Source organism: Leucopleurus acutus (assembly GCF_964270905.1).
Source record: "Leucopleurus acutus genome assembly, chromosome: 2".
NCBI lineage: Eukaryota > Metazoa > Chordata > Mammalia > Artiodactyla > Delphinidae > Leucopleurus > Leucopleurus acutus.
This window is the reverse complement of record NC_139143.1, coordinates 98,910,775-98,930,167: the sequence shown is the minus strand read 5'-3', so window position 1 is coordinate 98,930,167 and position 19,393 is coordinate 98,910,775. Positions and strand designations below refer to the sequence as shown.

Genomic DNA, 19,393 nt, shown 5'->3' with positions numbered 1-19,393 from the left:
CACTTCTGGTACATCTGTTTAACAAACGAAACCTTTCATGATGCTTCTCACAGGACTGGTGATTCATGAAACACTCAGTTGGAGACATTAATATAAGTGAAAGGGGTTTGAAAAATATAGTGTTCTTTTAATCATTAAATTATTGAATATCAGACAGAATTACTAGGTTCTTACTCTATATCAAGTATTTTATATAGTGTTTCAAACAATCGGTCATGTAGACCTTTTTGGGAAACTTTCATTGGCTAGAAGTGCTCTCTCTCAGGAAGACAGCGCGTTTCACTGCAGGAAAGTTACAAGCCATTGAAAACACTTCATTGTATTAAGGTAGTGTTTCCCTTGTAACTCCCCATCCGTTGACTACCCATCTGTCCTAATAGTGCAAAGTCCTCTTATAACTTCAATAAAAAACAAATAAGGATGGAAAAATTTGGAGAAAAATTTAAAATTAGTATGATGAGATTATAGTGAGTTGAATGGTGCCTCACCTCCCCAAAGACATGTCCGCCTAGAACCTGTGAATGTGATCTTATTTGGAAAATGGGTCTTTGCCGATGTAAGTTAAGGACCTCAAGATGAAATCATCCTGTATTATGATGAGCTCTAAATGCAATAAGTGTTTATATAAAAGAAGAGAAAGGGAGATGACACACAGAGGAGGAGGTTATATGAAGACAAGGCAGAGATTGGAATGGTGTTGTCTGTAAGCCAAGGGACAGCAAAATTTGCCAGCAGCCATCCAGAAACTAGAAGAGAGGCATGGTAATGGATTCCCCCTCAAAGCCTCCAGTAGGAGCCAACCCTGCCAACACTTTGATTTCAGACTTCTGGCCTCCAGAACTTAAGAGTAAATTTCTGTTGTTTTAATCCCCTTCATTTATGGTAATTTTTAAGGCAGTTCTAGGAAGCTACAGTGAGATTAAAACAGATATTTAAATTACCAGGATAAAATTAGATTAAATCAAACCCAAATGCCAAATGACCAAGGAAAAAGATGACAAAAGACTGAGGATAAAATTAGGAGATCAGCATAAGAGTAGATGAATATAGATATGTTGAATTACAAGGGCAAGAAGGTAAAAAATAAGCGGATGTTTGAGGAGTGTGTATGAAGGAGATAATAAATATTTCCACTATTACACTGTGATAAAACTAATAAATAATGGTTAAGGCACTACCAGATGTTTCAAGGATTATCAGGAATAAGCAAGTTATATAATGTGACAGTGAGTTAAATAAATATAAACGATACAAATTCTCCAAGTTTCTAAAACTGGCTAAAATGAAGCTTAAGCACCTTGTCAGATGGCTAACAGAATAACGGGACTACCTGCGTGAAAGGAATGAGACCACAGTAGGGAAAAGTAGCCTGGGCCCTGGCTCTGGCTTTTACTTTTTCCTGCAAGGTCATTCGCACAGTCCCAAAGACCCAGGAAGCCTTTGTCAATTTTTGAAGAATTGCTATAATATTTGTCACCACCTCAAAGGATCATGCTGTTCTATATTTTGTTTTCAAGCCCACCCATCTCTCCATGCTTTTTCAAATAACAACTACACATAGTGCTTTTAATACCTGCTATGTCTCCTACAGACCTTAGGCTCTGACTTCACTCATTTAGCCCTTTCTGAACACGTGTTTCATGAAAGGCACTGTGCAAAGTGCAATTTGAGAATGGGAAGCTCAGGAGCCTGGTTCCTAAGGCTTCAGGGAGCAATAGACCAGAAGAAATCATTAAAACTATATAAAAATAATGCTATATTTTATGTAAGCTGAAATGAAGTGTGAGCAATTCATAAAACTCTATCTTCAACCCCAACCACTCTTCTTAGTGTCAAATGCCTACTGAACCACTGAGTGTGCACAGTCACTGAAAGTCTGTGCATAACTGAATGTATTACCTTCTCCTCTATACATGTTTTGTCTCTTTTGCTTCTTGATCAGTCTAATGGTTTCACCGTTTGTCAGTCATCCAAGGCAAATAATTGTGTATCATACATGTACCACTTCTACCTCAATTCCTTTATCCAGTCAATTCGACTTCCAGATTATACCAAAATCTGCCCACTGTCCTGCTCCACTGTCTCTATTCAGCTTTTGTCCAAACCTCCATCATCCCTCCCTTGGACATCTGCAGTAGTTTCCTCACTCATCTCTTTGGTCCATGCCTCCCTTCAAGCCACTCTCACGGAGTAGGCAGTGATCTTTCAAAACAGCGTATATCAGTTCATATCATTTCTGCTTATAAAGCTTCAGTACATTCCCAATGTATATATTAGAATCCACTCACTATGCTTTAAACATTTCCACCCCCTTCTAATTCCTTAAACGTGTGAAGTTATTTCCTGTTAAAGGTCCTTCACACAAGCTGCTTCTTCACTGTGATGTTTCCCTACCGCCACTAACCCACACCTTGCCAATCCACATAGATCCTTTAAGTTTCGTCTAGACGCCACTTCTTCAAAATGTCCTTCCCTGACCCTACAGGTTAAATAGGCCCTCTTGTTGTACACTTTCACTTTGCTTCTGCTTCCCAAGACTTATCAAAATTTGTGATTATTTATGAAGTTATTTATGTTTGTTCCTATCCATCTTATTCACTGTTATATTTAGCATCCAGAACAGGACCCGGCACATAGTAAGTGTTGAATAAATAACTGTTGAATAAAACAATGAAGGAATGAGTAAGTAAATACAGTGAGGTTACAGGTAAGGAAGAGATGGTTCAAATACGTCCTACTCCATACTCTACACACCCTAAAATCAGTGCACCAAGCTGCCCCTGCTCCTGGAACAGGTGAAAGAGGAGAATGTTGCCATTTTCTCCCAGTTCTGTTAGTCCTCAGGTAAACGGATCATCTCGAAATTTTAAAACTTTTACTTCTGAAATAATTCAGACTTAAATGTAGCAAGAATAGTACAAAGAATTCTTATATATTTTTTCACTCAAACTCCTCAAGTGTTAATATTTTACCATGTTTATCATCTCTATATTTTCCTGAACTATTTTAGAATATGTTGCAGACAATGCCCTTTATCTCTAAATATTTCAGTGTGTCTTTCCTAAGAACAAAGGCATTTTCTTCTCTTATATAATCACAGTACAATTATCAAAAACAAAAATTATTTAATCTAGAAACTTATTCAAAATGTGTTAATTGTTCCCTGTGTGTCCTTTATAGCAAAAAGCAAAAAAAAAAAAAAAATAAAATAAAATAAATTCTGGTCCAGGATTCAACCTAGGATCACATGTTGCATGTAGCTGTCATGTTTCTTTGGTCTCCTTCTCTTTAATTTGAAACAATTCTGCAGTCTTTCATGACATTGACATTTTTGAAGAGCATAGGCCAATTATTTTGTAGAATGTCATTGAGTTTGGGTTTCTCTGATATTTCCTCATGATTAGATTCAAATTGTGCACCCTGGGGGGCAAGAATACCACAAAAGTGGTGTTACATACTTCTCAGAGCATCACATTAGGAGGTGCATGATATCTAGTTGTCCCATTACTGGTGATGTTAACTTTGATCACTTTTAGGTGTTTCTATTTTCCCTCTTTAGTAATTAATAAGGTCTTGTGAGAAGACACTTTGAGATCATGTAAATATAGTGAAAACCAACATTTTTTTTAAACATGAGCCACCTCTGTGGTCCAACTAATTCTCCATTTACTTGGGAAAATGCTTAAGGTCTATTAATAGGTAATGAAACAGCTAATTGTGCAACTTTTCCAGGTGTAACGGTCTATTACCATTCTACCTTACCTCCTTCTCTCATGCATACAAAGAAAGAAACCTAGCATGCTATTTTTTAAAGAACATAATAAAATATCTAATCTCATTCCTTATTCATCAGGTGAGAAAGCTGAGGCCCGAATAGGCTAAGTGACTTGCCTGGGGTCAGACAGCTACTCAGTAGCAGACCTGAAAATAATTAAGCGCTCACTGTACAGAAAGAAAGGCAAAAGTCAGTTCAGTGCCCTTCAAATACACAGGCCCTAGGGGTACACCCACAGCAGTCTAAGGCACGTTTCCTGCGACCGTTTTTGGAAAGTAATGGGATTCTTACACAGATCCACAGAACCATGGAGCCACTGCAGTTTCTAGGGAAGCACAACGGCTCACTGTTGTGCCTGACTGCTCTTTGTTCTCTTCCTTCCTCTCGTCATCTCTCTTGAAACACTCAAGTCATTGCGGAGGCAAAAATAGTCTCACAGCCCTAGGAAAGAGCCTTGCTTACAACGGGCTGCTCACCTACAAATGATACACTCTCCTTGCCCAATACTCTGGATGTCTGTTTAATTCTAATTAGTGTCTTTATATATGTTTTTTGTTTTGTTTTGTTTTTTGTGGTATGCGGGCCTCTCCCTGTTGTGGCCTCTCCCGTTGCGGAGCACAGGCTCCGGACGCGCAGGCTCAGCGGCCATGGCTCACGGGCCCAGCCGCTCCGCGGCATGTGGGGTCTTCCCGGACCGGGGCACGAACCCGTGTCCCCTGCATCGGCAGGCGGACTCTCAACCACTGCGCCACCAGGGAAGCCCTATATATGTTATTTTGCAATTGCATAAGGTAGGCCTGTCATAATCTTACCATATTTTACAAACTTGAGAAGAGTTTTTAATTCTCCCAAGAACATCCAAACCTAGAGTAATACAGAAGCAAGCAGCCTCTTCTACGATGCCCTGGGACTTTCTTTTCCAAGGTGACTATATAGCATGTAGGAGAAAAATAATAATAAATCGCAGGTTTCGGGAGTTAGAACTCCAATCTCAACCTCCACCCAGAACACAGCGTGGTCCTAGGCTTTGGCTTGCCTGCTCTGCTTCCTCCATTACTTAGAAGCAATGAAGATGCCATGCCCTGTCCTGTATCCCAAGGTACTACTTCTTCATAAAAGTTATTCTGAGATGGTATTCAGCAGCACACCCAAAGCTGTGAACCAGAGGTAAGGACTCTAAAGACATCCTACACAATCTTTCTATACAGAATATGTAGTTTCCTCTTTACCACTTCCTGAGAGACACGTGTGTAAACATTGAAGCAGTGTTTTAATTAAGGGTTAACCTTTAATCAGGACTTGGTATAAAATAAGCAAGGGGTATTTTAAAAAATCATAAAAGCAAAGATGTAAATTGCTATGAGTTGAAACTAGTAATTCAACAATTAGAAATACAGGAAAATGTTTGCTGTGTTAGAGGAGTGACTAGTAGTAGAAGGAAAGCAACAGCTGTGGTAGAAGTGGTAGAATCAGCAGCAGCTGACTTCTATGGTGTGTTTACCATGTTACCAGCACTCTGCTAAATGCTTTAATGTATAGCACCTCATTCAACCCTCAAAATCATCATAGTGTTCTCATTTCATACGAAACGTCAGCAACAAGTAAATGAAACACTGGGATAATATACACTTGATCTAAGATTATAATCCTGCTGAATAATCTTGGAGTGTAGACCATCAGGAAATTATTGCTGACTGACATACCAGCACATGCCCTCACTTCTTTCTGGTCATTTTAGGAGTGAGATCTTCCCTGATCATCCTATATAAAAATATCAAACTCCTAACCCAGACTTGCCAGAGCTGCCTCATTAAAATATAAGCTCCATAAGGATAGGGACTCTGCTGACCCAATACCTAAAACAGCGCGTTTTCTGCGTTAGGTAATTATTATATGCTGAAGGAATGAATAACTGAATGTAGCTTGCATGGATGCTCAAAATCATGTTATTGGCCATGCTTTGAAAAAGAAAAAGAGCCTGTAATGCCATCCCTAGTGACTAAACAAGTTTGAGCACTGAATACTTGGTCAAACACTAGAAAAAAATTTTAGCTAGGCAACTTCATTGGTAGTTGACCAATATTCTCTGAGCACCCACATGTGCCAAGCACAGGAGTGCCTGAGAGTGACCACACAGTGAAACAGAGGGTTAAGAACCTTCCACTGACCGGGATACCGGCTCTCCCTGACTGCCAGTCCCTCTCACCCGGACTTTCTAAAACAAAGCAAACAACTCAGACAGGATTTTTAGTGTAACTGACCTCCTGGGCAACTTTATCTCCTGCTACTGGGAAGGCAAAGTAAAAGAATTGAAAGTTACACTTTTCGTGTAGGGAAAAATGTCATAACCCTGGTAGGCTTTTAAGAAGTTCGTAGAAAAAATTGTTTCTTAAGGGGAAGTTCCATTTTTTTTTTTCTAGAAGATGTTGGGGGTACGAGTTTATTAATTAATTAATTTTTGCTGTGTTGCGCCTTCGTTTCTGTGAGAGGGCTTTCTCTAGTTGTGGCAAGAGGGGGCCACTCTTCCTCGCGGTGCACGGGCCTCTCACTATCGCGGCCTCTCTTGTTGCGGAGCACAGGCTCCAGACGCACAGGCTCAGTAGTTGTGGCTCACGGGCCTAGTTGCTCCGCGGCACGTGGAATCCTCCCAGACCAGGGCTCAAACCTGCGTTCCCCCACATTAGCAGGCAGATTCTCAACCGCTGCACCACCAGGGAAGCCTGGGGAAGTTCCATTTTTGAATGAGTAAAACTTATGGCCTATATGAGCATCTAAGATAACTGGGTAAGAGTGGGCTAAAAACTGAAAGATAAATTTTAATGTGTTTACAGTTTCAACAAAAAGTGTGCTCTGACTACTTTCATAGCACAATCTTGTTCATTTATCACTGATCCTTGTGAAGAGAACAGCTATTAAGTTATTCAAATTGAAAAAAAAATGTCAGTTGATGTGACAAATTACTTGTATATTTACTTTATGGAAATGTTCTGAAATTTTACTGGTGGTGTTAGTGCCCTGAGCGTTGCTTCCCTTTCAGTTTCTGCTTTTAGGGAAAAAAAGTTATATTACATGATGCAAATTCTTTTTATTTCAAATACCTCTAGATATTCCTATTTTGCTTAGGCTAAACCTTCTGAGGGTAATAAAATTGTATTCCTTTCTCTTCTAAAAAAGTTTTATGAAATTAAAATAAGAGGATGAAATCACACTTTATTCATAGCATTTTTTCATCATAGTGTTCTCTACATGCTATATCTATTAACAGGAAGATTATATGACATTAAACGGTGACGAGAAAAACGTTTTTGAGTTGAACTCACACTCAAACTATAACATGCTTTCTGTTTGTGTGCTAATCTTTTGTGATTATTTGTGGCACAGTGTTCATTCTGAAAAGAAGCAGCTAATGTTTACTTTTAAATATTGGCATCAGAGGAAACATGCTTTTAGCTATTTCAAAGTTCCTAAAGTAATCATTGAAATAGAGTCTATAAGAAGACTTGCAGTGCAAGGTTAGATGGGAGAACTGTGCACCAGCCTTGCTTCAATACTGTTAATCAAACAGGATTATGACCATAAACATGTATCAGTTAAAAAGCGTTTGGCTAATATAAAAGTCAGTGAAAAGTACAAAACTTACATATTAACATACCCTATATTTCTGATGGATTTAACACACACATGATTTTTAATTTGGCATGAAGAACTAAATCTAGGCATGTTCATAAACCTGTTGGTCCATCTGATTCTGCTTTGCTCCAGAAAAATTCCTTGTTAAATGCATCAGCATATTAATTGGTTCTATTCCAAAATCTGGAATGAAGATGTTTAATGTTATCATGCCTTCGATCCTTAAGTGACAGCAAATTGTATTCTAAATTACAATACTCACAGCTGTTGCCTGCTCTGTTACCCCTCTGTCCAGATGAATGTTCTGGCTCCTTGTATGGAAACTGCAGAGTTGTATCCAAGGTTCTGAATCCTTCTTTAAGAGAGTGATGCTTGTAGTACTCCACAAGTTCCTTTAGGAAAAAAGAATCAAACACATGAATTCCTTGACACGTAATTATATACAATAGAGGGATGATCAATTTAATGCTAAATTTTCCATAAGCCTATCTTAGTGTGAGTAAATGATCATCTCTCCCTGCAGCCTGGAGGTGCATGACACCTAACTAGTAATTGCCCTTGCTACCCAGGCCATTTATAATGTGAGTTACCCCCTCTTGCTGCCCAACATCCTGTAGTCTTCAGTCAGTTGTAGTAAGTAAAGAGAAGCCATACTAAACCTCAGTTTCAGAGCAGTAATTATTGTTCTTATTTATGAAATAACTCCCTTTATTTTTGTTTAGAAAGGCAACAGCTGTTTTATGAATATATAGCAATTTCTAGCTTCCTGCATTTTCTTTCAACATAAGCAGAAAAACAAACTCAATCCTAAATGTACTCTTCCATGGTAAGCCAAAGTTGTTAAGCTACAAATGCTACTTACTTGACATTGTTTCTGGCTTATGAGGAAGTGTTAGTGCCCTTCTCATAGCTGTCATCTGGTACTTAATGTCATCTGGTACAATAATGTAGTTCTTTCCAATTTTCTCTTATACCTAATTTGCCCCAAATGCATCCAAGCCTAATATAATAACCACCCACCATCTTTCATACTAAAATTTCAGGAAATTTCTTTCGAGATGTTGGTTTCATAGGTTCTGCACAAATCTGAATCCCTCTACTTTAAACAGAAATTGAACAATGATTAATTCATAATGGAAAAATGCATACTATCATTAGATGAGTACTATAGACGTTTCTTAGAAAAACCTGAAATGAAAATAAAAGCATAATCACTTTTAATCTAATTATTCAGTGCTTCTACTACGCACTATTGTTTAAAACAAACAGTGTAAAAGCAACTCATTTCTTTAAAAAACCACACTGTCGTCGATTCAGTATCTGCATTCAATGGGTATGTTCAAAGTTCCCAAAACAAATCAGTCGGGCCAAAAATCACCCAAAAGAAGAGAAAGAGGATCATCAATGATTTATTTATTATTTTTGACCAAACTCGGATGAGTTGTGGAATGCATCGTGCGGGGAGTTCCAGGGGTCACAGAGATTTTGAAGATAAGGTTCCTAGGTGTCCTCACCCTTGAAGGAAAGTGAAGGATTATGGGAGTTCAAAGGCAAGAAAGAGAGCTTCCTTTTCTGAGTCCAGTGGGGAGGATGAGGGAAGAGTTCATGATGGAGGTAGCTTGGCTTAAATTGAAGAACAGGTAAAATTTCAAAAGCCAGGAAGGAGGGAAGGATTATTTTAAGTAGAGCAGTCAGGCTGGGAACAGACACAAACATAACAAAGACCACGTTCATAAACTAAAAGGAGCCTGGTTTGGCTAAAGTACTGGATAAGGCAAATGGAGATTCTTTACCTTTCACATCTGGGGATAATAAACCATTTCACAGGCTATAGCAAAGAATGTATAAAGTGCCTGGTACGTGTGAATAATCATGAGAGTTACCATGATCCCATGTGCCAGGCCTTTTATATAGTTTCTTACAATCTTCAAACAAGAAACAAGAGATGGGCCTTTTCCCCCTGATGCTCAAGGCTCAGTGAGATTAATCAGCTTTGGGCAAGTCTGTATAATTGGTGTCTGGCTCCAGAGTTTGTGCTCTGAACTACATCATATTATTAGCAAATAGTACCTGGCAAATGTAAATATGCAAAAAGTGAAGCAAAGGGAAGGAGCATTTTCTAAGTATCTATGGTATACCAGGAATTTGTTCTCTTAGACCCAAGATGCTATGGTTTGACACTTAAAAATATTTTCTTCCATCCTTTCTTCCTTGCTTGGGCCCAGATTATGGGTGCCCTTGATGAAGCAAAGGAATGTGGAACCTGACCAACTTAAAAAAAAAAAAAAAAAGTTAAAATCTCAGAAGATTATATCCTCAAAATGACTTCACTGATCAGAATATGGCATTTATATTATGGTGATTTTAGCATGGCTTGCAAAGGCAATGTCTGGAATTAAATTCTACTTAGAGACCAATATTATCATTTAATTTCTTTAAATGCAAAATTTTGTAAGGTCTCTGGAAGAACGGTACACTTTATTATCATTTGCATCAGTGACACTATATATATATATATATATATATATATATAAAAAACAGTTCTCTTAGTCTTCTCATTTAAACTGAATGAAATGTGTTCTTTAGCAAAAATGTGAAAATCAACCTGAGAGTAATTATAAGCCAATAACTTTGAACTTCAGTGTAATTTTGTTATAAGTAATATGAATTTTATGCATGATATCATGAATTAGTATGAATTAAGGTTTATGTGAAGTTGGCTAGAAACTACAGAATTATCATTACTGAAAAGGACTTGGTCATCATTTAATACCTACCCACCTCCAAATTTTATGGAAGAAAAAAATGACTTTTCCAAGGCCTAGGGTCATGTGGCTTGGTAAGCTGTAAAACACTGTTTTATCACTTCACTGAGCATGGAAGATATTTTAGTTCCATTTTTACAGTCTTATGAGGTTAAATCTCCCTACATCTTTCTAACTGGGTAGAATTAAATAGTGCCATGGTGGATCTCTTCCAACTTATGCCTTTCAGTATTTTAGTCTAATCCACTTCTGCTTTAGCAATCATTGACCTTCAAGTACTACAAGTAAAGAAGAAGACTCTAAACAAAAGAAATTGCTAAGCTTTCCTTATCTCACACTGACACAGTGGTGTCAACAATTCAGGTCTCTCTGAAAAATAATGAGTGAGAGCCAGTCATTCCAATTACCAAGGAAACAGGCAGTGGAGTTGATTTATAAACAGCATTTGGACATGGACTGTCTGGCATACATGAAAATTAGAACAAAATTAATGCCTTGTAATCTGGATACAGAAATTCATTTAGAATTTGGATTTACTGACTAAGAAAAACAAAGATTTTGATTAACCAAGCCATTGAAACCAGAGGGAAAAGGTTAGGTCATAACCACCTGAGGCCAATCTTCTTTTCGAGAAACTGGCTAATTTAAAACAAATTCTGGATTTCGTTTTCATTTTACATCCTTTCCAAATTAAATTTAATTCCAGGCCCTAATGAGTGTCATTAGGTAGATGAATATAACTTTACCAGCCATGATGGGAAGATACTGAACTAAAGAAAATGCATAGACTGTTATGTACTTATAATGGGAACTGTGTTATTTGACACCAACACGATAAAATGTAACCTCCTTGAGGTTGCATGATGCAGGTTCAGAGAAGCCCCTACTTTCCCAAGGTGCCTATCAACCTTCTCTCTTCTTCCAGAGGGGCTAGTTACTGAGATAGGAGCCATTCCTTCTGATCAGGTATCCATGTGGCATTTCCCAGTGGCGGGTCAAAGGACAGCACTATTGTGAGGTTCTCAGTACACAGAGATCTACTAATTTGAAAGCTGTTTTGAACAGTTGAGTCCTTTTTGAATTGTGCAAAAACACAGTAACTTCACATAGTGAGGACTCAATATAAATTTGTTCAACAAATGAACAGAAACAAAGAGGAGGAAGTAGGTCCAGACAACTTCAACACTCTCTTCAGCAACGTTTACAGTGATTTTGTAAGAGCTGACAGAAGTATTCATCTAAGGCTGACATTTTTCAGCTCCTTGTCTGTCATATCCTTTTGCTGAAGTTTTTTTTTTCATTGTAGTTTTGCAGTTAATTCTTAATCCCCTCCCTTTAACCCTCTGCACTATGTACTTCCTTACAAAAGATCCCCAGATATGGAGGAAAAAACATGCATGTGTCTCTTGCAGTGGCATTTCTGATGTCTTACACATAGCATATAAGGGGAGCTTATTTTAGCTCTGTGACAACTACTTTTAATTCCCTTTCCAGAACATCATTGCAGAAACTTTTACTGCTCTCTCGTCCAAGTTATTTGAATTCTGGGTCTTTATTGCTTATACTATAATAACAGCTTTACATGCAGATAGGAACTTGAGGATCTGTGTCCACTAATCCAGGTCATGCAGTATTTACTGGCTTTTCACATCTGACCTTAGAGAATGAGGAACTTTCTTGAGCTGAATCCAGGTGACAAAGAGCTGAATTGATTGGCCCTCTCCAGTGACTATTCCTTTCATCATCTTCGCTTATCTCCTGTGATGGAAGTTCCCTTTTGTTGCTTTCAAAGTCATCAAGGCTGGTAGTCAGCTTTGGCCCTACAGCATTTTTTTTTTTTTAAAGTCTCATATTAACTATAATACCACGGAGCAGCTTCATTACCAACCACCCTAATTTCTTCAGGTGAGTCAAGCTGGTGTGTCTTGCAGCGATGTGGAGACTCCCTGTTCACGCTTTTATCATGTCTCGGCTGGGGCTGTTACTCATTATTTGTGCATCCACTTGCTACCCCCTGCTAGGTTTTCCTTTAGGGAAGAACCTCCTCAGGTCCAGTTTTCTCTGTGCACAGCCTGCTTGTTCCAGCAGAACGTAACTCACTGCCAGCAGGGAGGATACCTGGATCTTGGTTGCCAACTTGACAGGGTTTACATTTTCCAGGACACAGTCTTGCTACCCATCCTTAGCTTTTGAATTGGGAATGTGATATTTATGTCCAGAGAGGTTTTCTTACTTTTCTTTCAACTCAAGATGCTTCAGTTTCTTTAAAATGCTGATTCCTGTCTTGAAGCAGTTCTAAATTTTTAGATAAGGCTTTCAAGCTGGCTTATTTTGTAAGGCTCTCTTACGCTCAGTTTTAACTTTAATGTTAACATCTGCAAAGTGCTTTGAGATGTTTTCTGGAACGATGCAGTGTGTATCATTTGACTGATGGTTCAATCAATGAGTGGTCCTTCCCAATGTTACTCAAAGTACTTAGCAGAGTGCTACAAATGCATCTTATGTCCTATCTCCAAATTCTTCATTATCTCAAGAAACGCTTGCAAACTTGAGAAACAGACTTGAGATCATTTTTCATGAAATAAGAACTTTCTTCTTTACTGTCAATGCACAAGCACTGACAGTAAATGCACAAGCACTGACAGTGAATGCACATGTGTACAAGCAATGCACATGTAATGACATACTGATATATGTATTGTTGATATGACATATACTATTCTTATATGCTAAGTTACACTTTTAAAAATCATCATAATTAATAATCTTTATTTATTTGAAACAACTTGGTAACAACATACTGTTCAATTTAAATGTAAAATTCCTATGAAATATCACTGTCATGTGGTAAAAATGCCACCTTGTTAATGTTTAATTGTCCAAGGTAATGAAGAAGAACTGTAGTACAGGTCACCTAAAATAGCAGAAAATACAAAAAGGTTTTCCATTTGACAGTATGTTTTGCATGAAATGAACCTAAATGTGAGTGGTATTTTACCAATTACAACTTTTTAATGTTATAATTTAAAATATCTTCCTCTGCCTGAATGAAGAGATAGAGGCAGAGGAAGAAAGAAGCATGTTAAAACTCTGCTGTGTGTCATTCAAACAAGGTAAAACACAAATAACTGAAAGTTGATTGTTTTGAACATGTCTGTGGCTCTAAGAATCTTCTAGTGTGGACTCTGAAATATTATCTAAAACTTGTAAACTTAGTTTACAATGAAAAATATGTCTAGGGCAATATAAAACTTAACTAGAATTCTTACAATTAAAATTTTCAGGATTCTGCTGCATAATTATGGTATGATTCTCTTTAAACAATGTTTCAGTGAACAAATACTCCAAGAAACTAGAATTAAACTGACCTTTCTAATAGGAGAAAAATAAGGACCACAGATTGAAAAGAACTAATCAATGCTTACCATTAAGCTTTTAAACTTTCTATTTTCTGCAATGTGAAAAAAGCCATCTCTTGTTAAAATCTTGATGTGCTTTGCTTCATTATTGTACCTGTGGGCAATGAATAACTTATGAATATAAATGTGTTTTTAATCAGTAGAAATCAATAATTACCAGAGGGCATGCCCCAATAACATTATAGGAATTAATTCTGAAGACAAAATATATACCTATGCCAATACACTGGTGACAGCTAATTAACAAAATATATTCACTAGATTGGCTGAAGATACAACCAATATTTGAAGTGAGACGGGGGGGTTGGGTTAGATTTGATCAATCACTATGCCCAATTTATTTATAAGATCAATTTGGGAATATGGAAAAACAAAATAAAATCTAGTAATTTATAATTCTTAGGATTTACTAGAAACATACACATATCAAGTACAATGTTATGAAAGAAATGTAGTATGCCAATTAGCAGCCTATAACACAATACCATTTTTTCTAACAGATATTTTCAAGTATTAATGAACTGTCTGGAGAGATGATACATTATTTCTGCTGCAATTAGAACCTTGGTTTTCAGCTTCAGTGTTATATATGTCAGATGATCTATGCAATTATGAAAACAGGAAAGCTATTTCTGTAAAAGTACTTGTCCCACTTACTTAATGCTAATTGCATATTCTCCTGACTCTTTGGTCCTGTGCCTCACAAGGTAAGTACTATTTACCCTGTTAATAAGTTCAGTCTCTGCCTGCAATCTTTCCATTGCTCCAGCATACCTATAAGAAACAAAGATGCAGAAAATTTGGGTAATGTACCTGGAAGAGAACAGAGGCTAAAAATATGTATCTGTTAGGATTTTAATTTAGTGGCAGATCTGAACTGTTTTTACTTCTGTACCAATTATAGTACTTCAAAAAAATAATGCAGAAAAAAGTCCTTTAGATACGTCCAAACACAAATGCTCTACAAAGATTACAACAGTGAAGTGAATATTGCCTAACATACACTAAATATTTATCAAATAAATAAATGGAACAAAGACAAGAATTAATAGGCATCAGGTTAGAGAGAGAGTTGTGGGGAATTTAAGGACAAGAAATAAAAAGATTTGTAGGGAAGTGTTGCCCTGCCTAAGACACACACAGATGTACATACACGTATACACACATACACGCACTCCTCCAAAATTTCACCTTTTCTAGGTAAAACAGTATGAAACAAAATTTCCTTTGAGTATTGTTGTAAGAAAATTCAGAAACAATTTAAATTATTTTAAAATAATTATTTTTTGGATATAAGATTAATTCTTGTAGTCCACAATTTTGATAACCAATTTTCTTAAGAAACTGGTAGTAATGAATAAAATTTTTAAAAGGTAGATATTTTCAAAACCAGAATTCAATTCTTCCTAAACTATACTGGTCTTAAGCATACCCAGATCCCATAACAATAATAATAAAAGGCCTAAATTCAATGTTAAAATATTCTTCAATGACCCTTCGCATCAAATACAGGTTTAGCATTTATTGACAAAATATATCAGATTATGGGTAATAAAAGTTAAAGGAAAAACTTTTACGTTGAGATCAGCTATCTTTCAAGTCAATATTCTAGAAAATTTTCTGATTCACATATGGACTCATGTAACCCAGTGAAAATACCCACATCTAATCTATGCTAAATATTGGGTTGGCCAAAACATTTGTTCGGTTAGTGAATACGTTCAATAAAATCCTTTGTGAAAATGAAAAATGTTTTATTTTTATTTAAAACCGAACGAACTTTTTGGCCAATCCAATATTTAAAATATACATGGTAGGCATTTGACAAGTTTGTAAAGGGAGGAGGACATGTGAGGTTTCCACCAAGTACAGAAGAAAAGCTAAGGGCATTTTATGTAGATGGTACCTTGGGTTAAAGTTAGGATAACCACTGACTCATTACTACCTAGTATAATCTGACTCACATCTTCCTCTTAAATCTTATCTCTAACAAACCCCTTCTTTACTAGTCTCCAGGCTTCTTTCAGGTTCAAGAATTCTTAGAGTTTTGCATGGACTATATTCCTGTGTTGGAAAACTCTCACCCTCTGTCAACCCACATTGCTTCTCATCCTTCAGGTTTAGAGAGTCTTTTCTGACCATTCCAGCTAAAGAACACTGTCCTGTATCTGGCACTCTCCACTCCATTATTCTCATTACAGTATCCCTAATTTCCTTCATAGCATTTATGGCAATTAGCATACAGCATAAGCATTTTTATCAGAGTAACACATGAACGTAATTTTTAAAAGTCAAGTCGTACTATAAAACTATAATGAAAAAGCAGCACTACCCCATCTTATCAGATTCTACCCCAAGTCCCATTTCACCTATTTTTCCTTGTTATTTTTTAGTATCTACTTGAATATTTCTAAATAACATGATTAAACTACAATTTATCAATTTTATTTTTATTTTATTTATTTTTTTTTTTGCGGTACGTGGGCCTCTCACTGTTGTGGCCTCTCCCGTTGTGGAGCACAGGCTCCGGACACGCAGGCTCAGCGGCCATGGCTCACGGGCCCAGCCACTCCGCAGCATGTGGGATCTTCCCAGACTGGGGCACGAACCCATATCCCCTGCATCGGCAGGCGGACTCTCAACCAGATTCAGTTAAACATATACATATATTCATTCTTTTTTGGATTCTTTTCTCTTATAGGTTATCATAGAATATGGAGTAGAGTTCCCTGTCCTATACAGTATGTCCTTGGTTATCTATCTTATATATAGTAGTGTGTGAATGTTCATCCCAAGTTCCTGATTTATCCTTCCCCACAACGTTTCCCCTTTGGTAACTGTAAGTTAGTTTTCAATATCCCAAAGTCCATTTCTGTTTTGTAAATAAATTTATTTGTATCATTGTTTAAAATTAGATTCTAGGGCTACCCTGGTGGCGCAGTGGTTGAGAGTCTGCCTGCCGATAGTTGGTTTCAGATTGCTAGTATTTTGTTGAGGATTTTTGTGTCTATGTTCATCAGTGATATTGGCCTGTAATTTTCTTTTTTTGTGGTACCTTTGTCTGATTTTGGTATTGGGGTGATGCTGGCCTCATAGAATGCGTTTGGGAGTGTTCCATCCTCTGTGACTTTCTGGAAGAGTGTGAGAAGTATAGGTGTTAACTCTTCTCTAAATGTTTGATAGAATTTGCCTGTGCAGCAATCTTGTTCTGGACTTTTGTTTGCTGGGAGTCTTTTAATCAGTTTCAATTTCAGTACTTGTGATTGGTCTGTTCATGTTTTCTATTTCTTCCTGGTTCAGTCTTGGGAGATTGTACCTTTCTGAGAATTTGTCCATTTCTTCTAGGTTGTCCATGTTATTGGCATATAGTTGCTTGTAGTACTCTCTTATGATCCTTTGTATTTCTGTGGTGTCAGTTGTAACTTCTTTTTCATTTCTAATTGTATTGATTTGAGCCCTCTCCCTCTTTTTCTTGATGAGCCTGGCTAAAGTTCTGTCAATTTTGTTTATCTTTTCAAAGAACCAGCTTACAGGTTCATTGATCTTTTCTATTTTCTTCATCTCTATTTCATTTATTTCTGCTCAGATCTTTATGATTTCTTTCATTCTACTAACTTTGGGTTTTGTTTGTTCTTCTCTCTCTAGTTGCTCTAGGTGTAAGCTTAGGGTGTTTATTTGAGATTTTTCTTGTTTCCTGAGGTAAGACTGTATTGCTATAAACTTCCCTCTTAGATCTGCTTTTGCTGTGTCCCATAGGTTTTGGATCATCGTGCTTTCACTTTTGTCTGTCTCTAGGTATCTTTTGATTTCCTCTTTGATTTTTTCAGTGATCCATTGGTTGTTTAGTAGCATATTGTTTAGCTTCCACGTGTTTGTGTTTTTTTAGTTTTTTTCCTTGTAGTTGATTTCTAATCTCATAGCGTTGTGGTTGGAAAAGATGCTTGATGTGATTTCAATTTTCTTAAATTTACTGCGGCTCGCTTTGTGGCCCAGCAGGTGATCAATCCTGGAGAATGTTCCATGTGCACTTGAGAAGAATGTGTATTCTGCTGCTTTTGGATGGAATGCTCTGTAAATATCAATTAAGTCCACCTGGTCTAATATGTCATTTAATGCCTGTGTTTCCTTATTGATTTTCTGTCTGGATGATCTGTCCATTGATGAAAGCGGGGTGTTAAAGTCTCCCACTATTACTGTGTTATTGTCAGTTTCTCCTTTTATGGCTGTTAGTATTTGCTTCATATATTGAGGTGCTCCTATGTTGGGTGCATGTATATTTACAATTGTTATATCTTCTTCTTGGATTGATCCCTTGATCATTATGTAGTGCCCTTCTCTGTTTCTTGTAATAGTCTTTATTTTAAAGTCTATTTTGTCTGACATGAGTATTGTTACTCCAGCTTTCTTTTCATTTCCATTCGTATGGAATAGAATTTTTTACATACCTTACTTTCAGTCAGTATGTGTCCCTAGATCTGTAGCATTGCTACTGCATCTTTCTTTTTGTTTTCATTTGCATGGATATATCTTTTTCCATCGTCTCACTTCAGTCTGTATGTGTCCCTAGATCAGAAATGGGTCTCTTGTAGACACCATATATATGCGTCTTGTTTTTGTATCCATTCAGCTAGTCTGTGTCTTTTGACTGTTGCATTTAATCTGTTTATGTTTAAGATAATTATCAATATGTATGTTCTTATTGCCATTTTGGTAATTGTTTTGAATTTGTTTTTGTTGGTGTTTTTTCTTCCCTTCCTCTTTTGTTCTCTTGTGATTTGATGACCAAATTTATAGTGTTGTGTTTGGATTCCTTTTTCTTTTTTTGTGTGTGTATCTATTGTAGATTTTTGGTTTGCAGCTACCATGAGGTTTTGATATAGCAGTCTATATATACACAAGATTGTTTTAAGTTGTTGGTCTTTTAATTTCAAATGCATTTTCAGTATTCTGCATTTGTGCTCTCCGCCACTCACAGTTGCTGGTTTTGATATATTTGTGTGGAAATGATTTCCTACCTTTACTGTATGTTTGCCTTTACTGATGAGATTTTACATTTGTAATTTTCTTGATTCTAGTTGTGGCCTCTTCTGCCTAGAGAAGTTCCTTTGGCATTTGTTGCAAAGCTGGTCTGGTAGTGCTGAGTTCTCTTGGCTTTTGCTTGTATGTAAAACTTTTGATTTCTCTGTCAAATCTGAATGAAAGCCTTGCTGGGTAGAATATTCTTGGTTGTAGGTTCTTCCCTTTTATCACTTTAAATATATCATGAAACTCCCTTCTGGCCTGTAGAGTTTCTGCTGAAAAATCAGCTGATAAACCATATGGGAGTTCCCTTGTATGTTATTTGTTGCTCTTCCCTAGTTGCTGTTAATATTATTTTCTCTATCTTTAATTTTCATCAATTTTATTACTATGTGGCTTGGTGTGTTCCTTCTTGGGTTTATCCTGCCTGGGACTCTTCGTGATTCCTGGACTTGGGTGACTGTTTCCTTTCCCATGTTAAGGAAGTTTTCAGCTATTATCTCTTCAAATATTTTCTCAGATCCTTTCTCTTCTCTCCTTCTGGGACTGCTATAGTGTGAATGTTGGTGTATTTAATGTTGTCCCTAAGGTCTTGTAGACTGTCCTCATTTATTTTCATACTTTTTTCTTTATTCTGTTCCATGGCAATGATTTCCACCATTCTGTCTTCCAGGTCACTTATCCATTCTTCTGCCTCAGTTATTCTGTTACTGATTCCTTCTAGTTTATTTTTTCATTTCAGTTATTGTACTGTTCATCTGTTCTTTAGTTCTTCTAGGTCTTTA

At 36.9% G+C, this 19,393-nt stretch overlaps 1 protein-coding gene across 3 annotated transcripts in view; it reads right to left on the bottom strand.

The window, feature by feature from the left end:
• VAV3 (vav guanine nucleotide exchange factor 3) overlaps positions 1 to 19,393 on the bottom strand; it is a gene marked incomplete at its 5' end in the record, with an annotated part of 392,829 nt that overhangs the window by 13,081 nt on the left and 360,355 nt on the right. For all 3 annotated transcript variants that reach the window (XM_082833520.1, XM_082833521.1, XM_082833522.1), the window contains 3 exons: positions 7,668 to 7,797; positions 13,596 to 13,683; positions 14,247 to 14,363. In XM_082833520.1, coding sequence (XP_082689646.1) covers positions 7,668 to 7,797; positions 13,596 to 13,683; positions 14,247 to 14,363 — 335 coding nt within the window. The remainder of the gene's footprint in view (positions 1 to 7,667; positions 7,798 to 13,595; positions 13,684 to 14,246; positions 14,364 to 19,393) is intronic.